The 13,614-nt window shown below is 38.4% G+C and overlaps 1 protein-coding gene across 1 annotated transcript in view; it reads right to left on the minus strand.

Annotated features, from left to right (window-relative positions):
* Window positions 1-12,511, minus strand: part of IPO8 (importin 8) — a 44,362-nt gene extending 31,851 nt beyond the window's left edge. The window contains exons 1-7 of the mRNA XM_009333033.1: window positions 12,434-12,511; window positions 7,875-7,956; window positions 5,610-5,766; window positions 3,224-3,382; window positions 2,115-2,271; window positions 964-1,053; window positions 91-185 (exon numbers count right to left, since the gene is read on the minus strand). Coding sequence (XP_009331308.1) covers window positions 91-185; window positions 964-1,053; window positions 2,115-2,271; window positions 3,224-3,382; window positions 5,610-5,766; window positions 7,875-7,956; window positions 12,434-12,511 — 818 coding nt within the window. The remainder of the gene's footprint in view (window positions 1-90; window positions 186-963; window positions 1,054-2,114; window positions 2,272-3,223; window positions 3,383-5,609; window positions 5,767-7,874; window positions 7,957-12,433) is intronic.
* Window positions 12,512-13,614: the final 1,103 nt, after the last annotated feature.

Consider the following 13,614-nt stretch of genomic DNA (forward strand, 5'->3'; position numbering starts at 1 on the left):
CAACTAAACTGTCTTGTCTAATTGCAGCTCAAGTAACATTACAGGTTTGTAACCCCAACTTAGTTTTTAATCAGTTTGTTAGTTTGTTACCGTTCAAATAGACGAGCTACAATATGCAATGCCCACTTCTTGCATTTCCACCACACCAGCTCTGGTCTATCATCTTCATCAATTTGCAAAGTCTCCTATAAATAAATACATATATTTTAAATTAGCTGTGTGTGTTGTTGAGAGAAATGATGCTTTAAACATTCCTTGCTGAGTAAACTAATCGACTGTTAACAGTTATATAACATTCAGGAACTTCCAAGTATCTCAATTAGTCAACATAACTGTATATGTGCAATACTTGTACAATGCCTGTACTTCAATTTTCAAAATTATGCATATTTAAAAAACAGAAACGCTCACATATACTTGAATACTACACAGTGGCGTGCACTCTGGCTTAAAAATTAAGCATGATACTAACTCCTCCAAATATATACACCCTAACCATATACTAATGCAAAAGCTATTAAAACAACGTTAAGGTTGTGAAATACATTTCTAAAAAACTTAGGAAATGCCAGTTAATGTTGTACACACAAACAAAAATTTAATTACTCTTTTTATTTTGTTCTTCAAGAAATATGAAGGACAGATGAAAGACAAAGAGGAACGGAGACAAATGATGAGTTTGGATGAGCTTTTGATTCTTGTTTGAGAGAAACTGGCTAAAATATTTGGAAACTTCCAAAATATCCCAGATTGGCGTTTACATGGTATCACTACCTCAGACAATGGAATTCTGACAGTTTACTTATCTTCCTACGTTTCTGTCAGAAACACCACTTATTCCAAGGATAAGAATCTTAAATAGATGACATCTTAAAAAAAAGAACACTTAGAAAACCTTCACACTGACTGTTCCTCAAATGCCAACACGCAAGTATCAGAGGTCTTTAAAAAACTAAAACTTACTGGAGGTACATTTCTATCAATGATAGTACGGAAGATCTCCATCCACTGAGTCATAGTCTGGTTATTCACCAACTGGAGCGGCAATGCATACTGAAATAAGAAAAAAAAACCACAGTCACGAAACACTGTTTTTCTCTGAGAAAGGTAGAAAATATTTCTACAGTAGTTACATTCTGAGGAAGATGAGGTTTTAAGTAAAATTAAAACTAATTGGGTTAGATATCAATACTACTCTAATTGCATCCTTCTTGGTACAATTTACAGAGGAATTTCTCAGCAGACACTATTTGAGGAAAGTTCCTTGGTCTGAGAACTTGCCAATTCTTTTTATTTTTTCCTCTTCTTCACAATAGCCCAGCTGACTTTTAGGGACCACGGCAGTAGCTATACTACAGGGCTTGGGTAAACCAATAGCATTTTAGTAAGTGAACTGTACTCCTAATTACTACCTAGCTACTATCTAGTAAATCTTACTTCCCTACAAAATCCAAAGCACAGTGACAATATTCAGGCAAGCTATTGAAAAGTAAAACAGGATCCTGGGATCTTTTTAATCCTCCCCCCATCTAACAACAAACTTTTAGCTTTTTAACCCCCAGTAAGAATTTTCAGGCTGCCCCTCATGTAGGATCTTGTTTCGTTGCTCATTCTCTAAAAGTACTTCCTCACCAAACTCATCCCTGTAAAAGCCAAATTCATGTCTGTAAAATGCATGTGCCTCGATAAATAATTTCTGCCAGATCTTCAGAAGGTAATGAGAAATGCCACCTACTGAAGTGCACTACTTGACAGTTGTACTACAATATGCACTACTGACACTTTCAGAGGCCAACCAGCACCGTCTAGATACCCATACAGTTTATATCAGGTTATGTGGGACTTCAAAAAAATAGGAACATTTCTCCAGTAAGCTTACAGATATGATGTGCAGAAGTACCTACGTTCATTAAAAATTTAATCTGGGGGATCATGTGACCAGTTTTTAAGTAGAAAAATCTATAAAGAACATATTTTTATAAAAGCTGTTTATTGTACATGACTTTTCCCATCCAAATTGGTATTCTTATTCAATCGCACCCATAAGTGGACTGAAGGGGGTCATTGTGCCCAGCGGAGTAAAAGTTTCGGTTTTCTTCTACACAGATGCCAACCTGAACAAGAGCATAGAAGATTTTTAAGATTTGTTTCTGAAGCAGTACAGAGTAATGGGAGTTATCAGGCAGAAGCTGGATCATCTGCTGCTGAATCCGAGGCAAAAATATTTGCATTGCTGCTATGAGAGGATCTCGTTCCTCTGCTTTTTTGTATCTGCAAAGGAAACAAAAAAATTGGTCCAGGATCTACACACTGGAAATTCTAATGCCTATTCCCCACCAGAAATTTAATTTCTGTACCCTAAAAAAATATATAAATTAATACCCAGTACTTGCTCATTCACTCTCCCCTCCTCTAGGCCCCATCTCAACAATTTGTGCAAATTCTCTAACCTATAAACAGAGAAATGAAAAACAACAAATGTTACCTTATCTAAATGCAGCTTATTGGGAGAAAGAACTAATGTTCTTTACTACTGAATTGTCAGCTCAGAGGAGCAGAGACTTGAATTTCTCTGACATTCATACCAATGCCAAACCCAAGTTGGGTGCTGAACAAATAGAAGTGACCAGCAATTGAAAGGGAAAGACAATTCCTTTGTTTTGAAAAGATTCTCTCTTTCTCCATTTTTACTTCTTTTGTGCAGTTTATACATATGTTTCTAACAACAGATATTTTTTTTTTTAAATGAGTGAGAAAGCACACTACACTTCTAATTTACGCTTTGTGGGTTTAGACTATCAGGAGGATGGTACAGGTAACAATATGCAATAGGAGTATATGACAACGACAGTACTGTATTCATGACAGAAGTAGAAAATAATTTGCATTCATATATCCAGCATTTGGGGAATCTTCAAACAAAAGAAGTTATAAACATTTACAAAATTTTTCACAGATGGGTTAAATCAGATCAAAAGTACAAAGCCTCCAGAAAATTCATACCGATTATTGCTGGCATCTCTGCTTTCAATTCACTGATGATATAAAGATGATGAATAGTTTTCATTTATTTGCAGGAAAGGAAGCATATGACAATTATTAATTCCCATTTTCTATCTGAGTTACTTGTAGGACTGCCAGTGCATTCTTAAGAATGTCATTCTCAGTGATCAGCTGAGACTAAAAGTACTGATTCCTCATCTACTGATGGACATCAACTTACTCGTAAGTCTTCACCAGCTGATACAGGCACAGGAGGCTCCCAAGCCAACTCCCACTGTTCTGAGACTGCAAGTAGTAGCCTATCTTGTCTACCACGGCTGTCCAATGGCCAGGAAAGTCATGTTTAATGATAGCACGGAGGCACATTGTCAGCTGGGCTCTATGGCAGGAGGGAAAAAGAAATATATTCTAAGTAAATAAGATCGTGGCATAGTGTTTAATATTAAAGGATAGATCCCAAATCTTGCTTTATTGGTCACAATATACATATCACACAAGTATCATACATATTTTGACAGCACTGAAAGAGTTCTGGGAAGTGGCAGAGGAAAAGCAAGGAAAAAAATCCCAGGGGATTTAACTTTAAGGAAGAAACTAATTTCAGAACATTTTAGCTACTTTTCTCCCTTCCTCCTCCCTCTCCACACTCATCAGGCAATATTTGAAAACAATTAATTGCTCATGAAACCAGCTAGCTTTGTACTTCGAAAATGAATGTTTATACTTCTACATGCTTATGAGGCTGAAAGCAACCACAAAAACACAACTTTGTACATTTTTATTAAACAATATTGGCTTGTGTTATGATCCAAGCCAGACGTTCCTCAAGAAATTACAATTTTCCTGGGATCTTCTAGAACAGCACTCCTCAACCTCTGAAGCATATGGCAGAGCCAATTAGGTAAAAACATCTTACCATTCCTCTCCCTCCACACACTTTTAGATGCCATTCACAATGGTGAGGCAAGACAGGATTGTTAATTGACTAAAGTGAGGTGTGACTAAAAAAGCGGAGAGGCACTGAACTAGAAGCTGTAAATAAATACTCTTGACTCCGCTAAGAAATAAAAAAATTTAAAAAAAAGGTCTATGGAAAATATTGGTCCCTCTATATTTAGTTTTCCTTGGGTATCCTCTTGCAGTCCATTACATAAGGAGGCACTATTACAAAGCAGTTCAGTAAAAGGGCCCCTCCATCTACTGATCCTTTTAGCTTTGTACAAATTTACCTTCCCCCTCAAGCCTTTGGAGTTGGTGCTCATTGCTGATTTGGTTCCTCCTCCCCCCTTATTCTCACAAGCAAACAGTGAAAAATATCAGTATTACAGCATCAGACTAGTTCCAGTAAAGTTTCTTTGGTTTTTTTTAACCTCTGACAAATCTACAAGTTTAGCCAGTATTTAGAAACCCTCTACTTTATTCCAGGTGATTGTCCCGGGGTTTTCAACAATCCTTTTAGATGTAGATTGTCATTGTAACATCAGGGCATTCTGAATATCAGGTTATGAAATGATGCCTGAACTAGTTTGCAAAAAAACTCCTCAAACTTCCATTATTTTGTGTTCTTTTGTATAAACTTAGCCTTGGTATTTATGACATGATGGCAGGGGAAACTACATGCCTTTATTACATTATCACAGAAACAGCACAAGCCTCCTTACCTTGTAGCACAACCTTGGCAAGGAGCAACTATCTCTTTCAGTGGGGATTCTAGACATCTGTGTCAGAGCATGTTAGAAAAGCTGAACTGGAAAGGATGTTTTAGTGCATTTTCCTGTCTCAGTGCAGGATCTAAGCAGTCCCGGCAGGTGTTTGTCTAATCTATTCATAAAGACCTCCAGTGACAGCAATGCTATAGCAGCTTAATGCATTCTGGTGTTTCATTATTTTTCTAAAGTGTTTTCTCTAATCCTAACTTCAATCTATAGACAATCACTCCTCCTCCAGATATGACTACTGACAAAAAAAGACATCTTTGGGCACCTAGCTGGTGGAGAGGAGGAGGAGAGAAGAGGAATATTTTCTTCTGTTTTTCGAAGATTAACATCTATACGCTACGCCCTAATCCCATGCTATCAGCCTCACTTTAGTTTGTGCGGTGAACAATCATAGACTGTAGTATGTCTGTGAATCTTAACTATTCTTCCAGCAAAAAGAGAACAGCATTTCTTCATTCTTTTAACATCTTAAAATCAAGAATGCTAACACACAGTTAAATAGCGGGATTACATATAAAAATTGCAAAAGTAATTGAGAAAAGGGCTACTACTAAAAAAAAGATGATCTTGGGCAGTATTTCTCTGAATGGGTAATTCTGTATTGCAGAGAGCCCTCTATACTATCTGCTCTGAATCAAATAGACGGGCTGTCACTAGAGAAAGTGTTAGAAGACACTTTAAACTACACCGTAAGAGGACAAATCACATCACAGAGCTCTTAGCCAGGTTAATACATTTCTGAAAAACAAGTGGTAAAATTATTATTACATTTTCAAAAGAAGTACTTGCTTAATCTCCCAAGAAATTGATATTCTCATATTAACTACATCCAGACCGGTAGGTCTGAAAACTTGAGCTGTAGAAATATCTCTATACAATATAAAGTACCTCACTAAGTCAGGAGAACGAATTATTCCTTCTACAATGTTATCACGAATCTGCTGACGATCGTTTTCATGAATGTTGAATGGAAATACTGCTTCTCCAGGAGGTGGTTCACGGTCTGGCCAGTACTGTGTCACCATGTTCTTCAGGTAAATGGCAGCTAAGTATAAACATTGGGGAAATAATAATTTAATTCTAACACATCTCCACATTACTCTGTGCTCAACATGTAGTACAGTTGAAAGTAGAACAAAGAGTTGAAAAGACGACAGAAAACCACTGCATGAGTTCTTAACAATTATAGGCACTAAGCACAGCTGAGTCAGAAAACCACGCAAGATCAGGCTCAAGTGCCTGGTCCTAAACAGAACAGGACAGTATTTCAGCCAGCTTCTATCAGGGTACGTTCTTTATTACAGCAGTCTTCCATATGGACATAATATTCCGTCGTTCTAAACAAGCAAACAAAAATCTACTTATCTGCATTTTTACTCATCCCTAAAACAACTACTCAAGCTCAGTAAGTGAAGTTTTGGAAGACTCGTGTAAACAAATCATTGCGCACACAGATGGGACACTCTGCTTGGGGAAATGCCCAGTATGAAACTGGCACGTGGCCTACCTTCTATTCAGACAGAAATGTTTGTTGTGAATTCCCTAAGCTTTATCTCACTATTAGGATTTCCCATAATCCCTTAGAATTGTTCCCTTCTGTCTCACATGAAAGACCATGAAAAATAAAGCTAATCTTCAACTGAAAATAAAGCAGCATTTATGCCTCAGTACTAAAATGCCGGTAGGCATGCTTTAGGAAACATAGGAAATATGGTGTAAGACATTAAAGGAATGTTCTTAATAAACTCTTATCCCTATACTATTTTGGTTGATTACTAGCTAGGGTTTTAAAGTATAAATAAGATATCCTTGTCTACAGTAATTTTTCTTAGTGATGACAAATTATGAAGTATGAAAACACGTAGTTTGTAAAATATTTCATAGGAGCAAGAGGAAAAACAGTTCTTTGTCTATGATGTGCCAGAATATTCAGACAAGAAACAGGTCCAGAAAGGCCAGCCCAAGACTTTAATTTACTTTGTTCACAGATCTTCTTCTTAAACAAATTCTTGGTTTTTAAAACATTCCCAGGGAAATCTGTTGACTTACAAATGTAATTCAAATGTGCTTTTCTATTTTATACACCTACTCTGTAAAATATAAAAAAATAAAACAAAAATTTAAAAAATTGTGTTCTACATACTGTTTTTTTTCCCTGAATGATACTGAAATGAGAGATTAATTTATAAAAATGACCTTATGGACTCTAGATTAAGCATCAAACTTTACTACAGAATGGTTTAACAATGCCATTCAAAGTTGGATTATCTTTGAAAAAATACACGCCAGCATGACAAACAGCATATGTCAGCATGCCCCAACACACTCAGGGGATTAATAGGATCCGTACAAAAAACCCAGCAGTGCTTCTATGGGAAATGCTGTTCCATAGGATAAAACCAGACCTGTGAACGGAACAGTATTCATCAATTTCTTGAAAAAGCTGAATATTTTCTTTATCTATCAAAAATATTGTATAGGAGTAGTTAGATTATGAGAATTTTGAATCTGATCTTACACAAACGTATACCCTCAAGTTAACTGCATCACCATACCTGAACTCACACACACAGTTGGGCAATCTTTCTCGACATGCTCAGACTATAAATTTATAACTTAACAGTGATGTGACCTTCCTTCATATCTACTTTTGTGAGCGGACACCATAGATACTGACTAAGCATATGTGGCTACCCTTGACCTAGGGAACTATGGGGTTTTTTTCATTTTTCAGAAACTTTCATTTTTCCAGGAAAAGGGATTCAAATAGAGAAACATGTATTCAAATGAGATCCACTTTTTTTTTTTTAATTCCCACTTGTCTTGGCATCACCACTTCTTCACCACGAGAAGAAAGAATACCTAAGGCTCCCTGGGTACTCAGTTTTGAGCAGAAATCATTCTCTTTTCATATCAGTATCACAGCAATCCAGTAGGGATCACTACAAACACAGGGAAGCCAAAGCAGGACTCTACCCTGTACCCATGGTTTTATCTGACCCTCATGTAGGAAAGAAACGGCAAAGATAGATCCTTTTCATTTCCGCATTCAGAACAAACATGAACTTACATCGCAACAGCTCAATACTCTGTTGAAATAACTAACAGACTGACTTCCTACTGAAAGAAAATGAAACAAGGAATTTATCTCACCTGCTTGACGCACTGGAAATTCAACTTGATCTGATACTATGATTTGCAGTAGACTTGGAGCAAAATTGATGATCTTATAGGACTGAAATACATATAAAACACAAACAGCAAATCACTACGTTTAAAGAAGACTGTATTACCACAAGCTGAATAAGAAATACAAACTAAGGATTTTGCAGTGTTCCTTCACTCTCCTCATAAAGTATGAAAGGTTTTAGCACTTGGATTTACCCAGATCTGCAGCAATCCAAATAATTACCTGTAAAAGCCGAGCATATAACGGCACATGGGTGGAATAAGTAATGTGACAAGGCTCTCTATTAGAGACTCGTGATAATGAATATTTAAATAATTCTGAGAATGCATAATGTGAAGCACTACAGATCTGTCTTCGAATTATTTAACTTAGCCTCATAAGTCAAATGGATATTGACATGTTTCATCAATACATACCATTTATTTGCAAAATAGATTGTGGTATAATAGCAATACTGAATTTTGAAGAGATTAAGAAAACCATTTAAAATTATTTTCAAGTGTAAATAGCAACTGCATTAGCCATATATTATACAGCTACCTTTTAATGGACTAGATGTACAGTGCATCTTAACAGAAAAATAAAAACTGGGGAAACACAGCGGATTAACCACTTTTAATTAAAATCATGTGTAGACAGATAACATTTCAAAACCCACAGCCTTCCTGGGAACTTTTCGAACACTACATCAGCGACACAGCTGAAGAATTTCAAAGAGAAAACAATGCTCACTGAACTTCTGAGCAAAGCACACCAGATTTAAAAGATGTGAAAATCTGATAGCATTATACTGCTGTCATTCAACAGGGGTCCTCCAACGTGAAGAATCGTTGACTCAGCATGGTGCAGTTACTGCTAAGCCTTGGCAACGTCAGTAGTTACTAGTAGGTCAGATCTTTCATCACTTAGATCCATGTGCTTTATGTTCAAAGAGAGATGTTTCTTGGGGCTAGATGGCAGAAGCTTTCTTTATTTCACCTTTTATAGTACTTCTTTCCATCTGATTATGCCTGGCAGTTCCATGGTTGTTTCCAGAGCTGTGCTTTAAGTACAAGTATACTACATCCTCCTGTAAACTTTGCCTCATTCGAAAGCTGTGAAATGAGGTACGTTCTGCTCTTCATGCACCCAGTTCCTTGATCTAACATTTCCATAATGAGGTAAACTTACATTGCTTTCATGATGCCTAAGTGTAACAGCTGCGACACAATGCTATCATTCAATAATTTTACCATATCACTTAACTTTCTGGCCCTCATTTTACTCATTATAATGATAGTGTAATTCTAACCTACTCTGTGCTCAGAGACTCATTTGATGTTTATAGAGTAATCTCAGATCTCAGATAAAAGCAGCAATGGCAAATGAAAAGCATGCTCTCCTGCAATTTCCTTCCCTATAAACTTTAATTATCCCTAAGCAATGCTCCAAATAAAGTAAAAGCTGTAACAGACAACAGAGGAACTCCATTTATCTACGGACACACTGAAATACCAGCGTGAACCAGTTTCAACATCAACTGGTTGAAGCGTACTGGATTCCCAAGATGACCTTTTAATCAAGTATACTGGAGTCCAAAGCTTGTCCTTCAGTCACTACCGGACAGAATCTGTACAACGTTGGTGGGTTCTGACCCATGGGGCTGCAGTAGGCTGCAGCAGCCTCTAGCACTCAACACCCAACTGCCAGGGAGATAAGGAAAGTACGAGGAATCGCAGGAGCACAGAAAAGCAAAAATGTGCACGAACTCTAATCGTATTTTTTCTTCGAAATAGTGCCAATATGCTGTCCTCAGACCCAGTCTACGTACAGCTTTTACTACTAAAAACACATTGATTAAGAATGTAACCTTTTTGGGGGTGGTTTTGTTGTTATTTTTTCCTGCAGTAATCCTACCAGTATCACATTTAAGGTGGACACAGTGATAACAGTATAAATTACTTCCCCTTCTCTGTGCACACAGCTTTTACTGAATCTACATTAAAGTCACCGCTACTCCAGGAAGCTTTATTGGTACCACTTGTGCTGGTGCACAGCCACTACCCCTGAAGTTTTGCCAGGGTGTATACAAATATGGTTATTTGGCCTGCAGAGCAAATCCTCTCAGCAAGCGCCTGGAGTGATAAAAGACACTTTACACAGAAGGTACGCACAGTGTCTCAGAGGGGGCCCCATCCCTACCAGCACATTGCTATGAGGGCTTCTTTACACTTCACATACTGACAACCCTAAAGAGATCACAGGGACACAGTATCAAGCTCCCACTAAATCCTTCTACTCCATACTATCATCATTACCTTTGTATCACGACTTTGAACAATGCCCTAGTTTCCTCACTCCATCCCATAATTCACATTTTTACATAGCTTCCTTTTCTACTCATCATCAGAAACATGAACGCTGCAGAGATCAACAGAGATTGCGTGCCCATTTTAGAAACAAGACACCCGATTCTGTTGTATTTGTGACGCTCAAATACCATCCTGCTCACTTGTGCAGCAACAAACCCAGTCAGGAAAACTACACACTGCTTGCAATTTTTGGAACAGAGGACTTTTTAAAAAGCTGCATGCGGCAACATTTTTCCTATACCAGCACATTCTCGCTGGTTTAGTTGTCAGGCTAATTGTGATCTTGGGATGTATCCTTCCCTGCCTTGCTCGGGAAACCATGCAACAGGCTCCTGGACACCAGCAAGTAAAGCTGTACGTATCACGCGAGCAGGTGCACAGCAATTGTCAGGTGTGCACTGTGTAAATGGAAAGAGACAAGGAAGAGACCTCGGAGCTGGATGAGTTCAGCAAGACAGTTATTTGTATCATCACAGGTGCACCTGAACTTTTACAAAGGGAGAGCAGGAATATCGTCAGTCCCACGGAAGGAATGGCAAGCTACGGCAGGCTTGCTGATTTTGAAGAGCCGTGCCCAGGAGCCGCAGGGAGGCACCAGATGGCTGAAAGACCTTCAGCGCAACTCCCGTAACACAGCATGCTGCTCTGTGCAGTTTGTGAATAATTACATTGCCTTGAATTCACATTGGTGTGATTTGGTAAAACTTTCTATGAAGGTGCTGATCAATGGGGGCATACGTTTACTTTGAAGGAGAAAGTACAAGTTTTTGAAACGTGAACTTTCACTGAGTACTTATAAAGAACAATGATTATTTTAAAGCTGTGTAAAACATGTACTGACTACTCTTGCATGTATCACAGATCAGAGCGTTTATGCTAAAAAAAAACCCTCATGTAATTACCATTGGGATTAAGAGGATGGGGTACAGCAATATGCAAGGCTAGCAGCTAAACTAGAAGAGGTACGCAGCACTGGTAAGATACAATTGAGTAAATTTACAGCAATGACCAAGGAGATGCTTATGTCCCCACGCATCTTGTTCCACCTGTGTTCACTGTCTCAGGATCTGTGCACTGCAGCTGTACAGCTTTCTGCACTCTGTCCTTTCACCTCTGGCCTAACGTGCATTCTTCCCCATCTCAGCATCACAGCTCCACTCTTCAAAACATCAGTGAACACATCATTTTTTTGCCTATTTCCTCTTCCATTTGATTAGGCATAGAACAGATGCCACCCAAGAAAGCCTGAGATGGGCCACTGAAAAACAGCAAGGTGAACACCGTTATATGTAAAGGACTAGAATACTAGAAGAGATAAGCAGGAAAAATACATAACAGTTTCCCCAAATAGATCCTACTGAAGCAAATACTTCTCACATCTAACATTCAGATTTGGCTCCCAGGTTATCATGCACGATATACTACTAAACTCATTTCAGTAACTATAATTCTGGTGTCTTGCTTGCTGTCACGTTTAAAGCCCACAGCAAGCAACTGCTCCATAATCACATTTGTCGGTGACTCCTTCCCACTGCAGTGACAGCAACCACAGTGGCTGAGTGCAGAATGGCACGGGAAGGTGCTTCTTCCTCTGCAGAACAACAACAGGACAATCTAGGACAGGACAATGGACATGGAAAACTGGAGCCTTCCCTCAGGTTCTGCAAGCGAAGCCAAGACTATCCTTCTCCACCAGCAGTAAACAACACCTCCTTCTCTGTACCTCTGAATCCAAGTATGGCACGTAAAAATTGCTGAAAAATCAAGGCACTACATCTTTGTTTGCAAAGATAAACACACAGAAAAAAACTGTACCTTGAATATGTATGCAGTTAATTGTTTACAAAGATTATTTTAAGGCTTTCATGGATTTGATTTGAATGCTCAACTGTCTGGTTTACTAAGTTTTATTTTCTGTTTGCTGCGCACTGAAAATGTGTTACTTAGAAACTCCATCAGTATTTGTCACACTTGGGAATATTTTTGCAGTTGTTAATAGTATTTTCTCTCTTGGTTTTTACGCTGGCAGTCACAGACGGGTTGTTAAAACAAACTAGACCTTCAAAAGACACTTTCTTCTTTCCCTGCCTACACGCAAAGCCATCATTTAGGGAGGGGAAAATGCACTGTGGTTTTGCACACAGTGAAAACAAACACGTATAAGAACCTACCTGAGCTTCTTTCCTCTGTGGGTTCTGCTGCCAAACTTGTCCAGTCTCAAACTCCACTTTCACAGCACTTCTAACCATGCAAGTCACCTTCCTCATCAAATTGGTCTTCAATACAAATACCTGTGATTCCTTCCTCTAGGTAACACGAGGTGCTCATTGTCACTTTCAGAGTGGCCTTAAGAAGCCTGCCTACTATGGAAGCCAGCTCAACAAAGATGTGGAAGGAAGCCCAACTTTATTCTGGACTCTTCTGTATTTGGGCAATCTTCTCACACTGCTTTCTCTTCTTCCAGCTCTGCTTCTGAGTTCCTGTCAAAGCCACATTCTGCAACTCCTTTTCAGTAATTAAACAAACAGCTGTATTTCTGCAATTGTGTTCTTATTTTCTCCTTTGTTACAAGCCAAAGCAATGTATTACAGCAGGTTGAGCCAATGAAGATGAATGCATAAAAATTGTATGGTAATCCTATCTGAATTGGAATCAGAGATGACTTTGTATGTTCACATAACCAGACGGTACATTCCACAACACTCCAAGAACTGGCACACGAAAGCAGTATTTAGCCATTAAAAAAAAAATAAATAAAACCAGCAAAGTCCCTGAAGTCCATGAGACAGACCTAACAGGAGTAACAGCCTAGAACAGATATCAAAGAAAGGTGCACAGAAATTGAGTATCTTTCTTGGTATGATAACTGACTGTTCTAATAGGTACAGTGTGATTGATAAATATGATCCTAAGGTGCACACCGACTATGATGTGACAGAGCTGAAGAAAAAATGAGGGGAAAAAAATGAAAGAAAAAGAGGGGGATGGAAAGATGTGTACACTTAGAAAATCAACAGGCTAAAAGGGAAATGACAGCAGCTACATGATAGATAAGAGATTACTGACCTGGCAGGAAATTACTGTTCTAGTTTATCAAGAATCACATTTCAGACAAATCCTACACTTACATTTGTGTTCAGGTCACTGAGAGAAGTGAAGTTTGCTGATGACTCAGAAGTAGCATGCATCATCCAAGTAGAAAGATCAGAAAAATCCTACAAAGAACTGAATGATCTTTAGAACTGCACCAACAAAAATGGAGTGGGGTAATAGGGCAAAGTACATGGTCATGCACTCAAGGATAATAGGAATTTCTCCTAAAAGCTGGAGGCTTCTTAGTGACGAACAACCG

This window comes from Pygoscelis adeliae, unplaced genomic scaffold, assembly GCF_000699105.1.
Source record: "Pygoscelis adeliae isolate BGI_AS28 unplaced genomic scaffold, ASM69910v1 Scaffold38, whole genome shotgun sequence".
NCBI lineage: Eukaryota > Metazoa > Chordata > Aves > Sphenisciformes > Spheniscidae > Pygoscelis > Pygoscelis adeliae.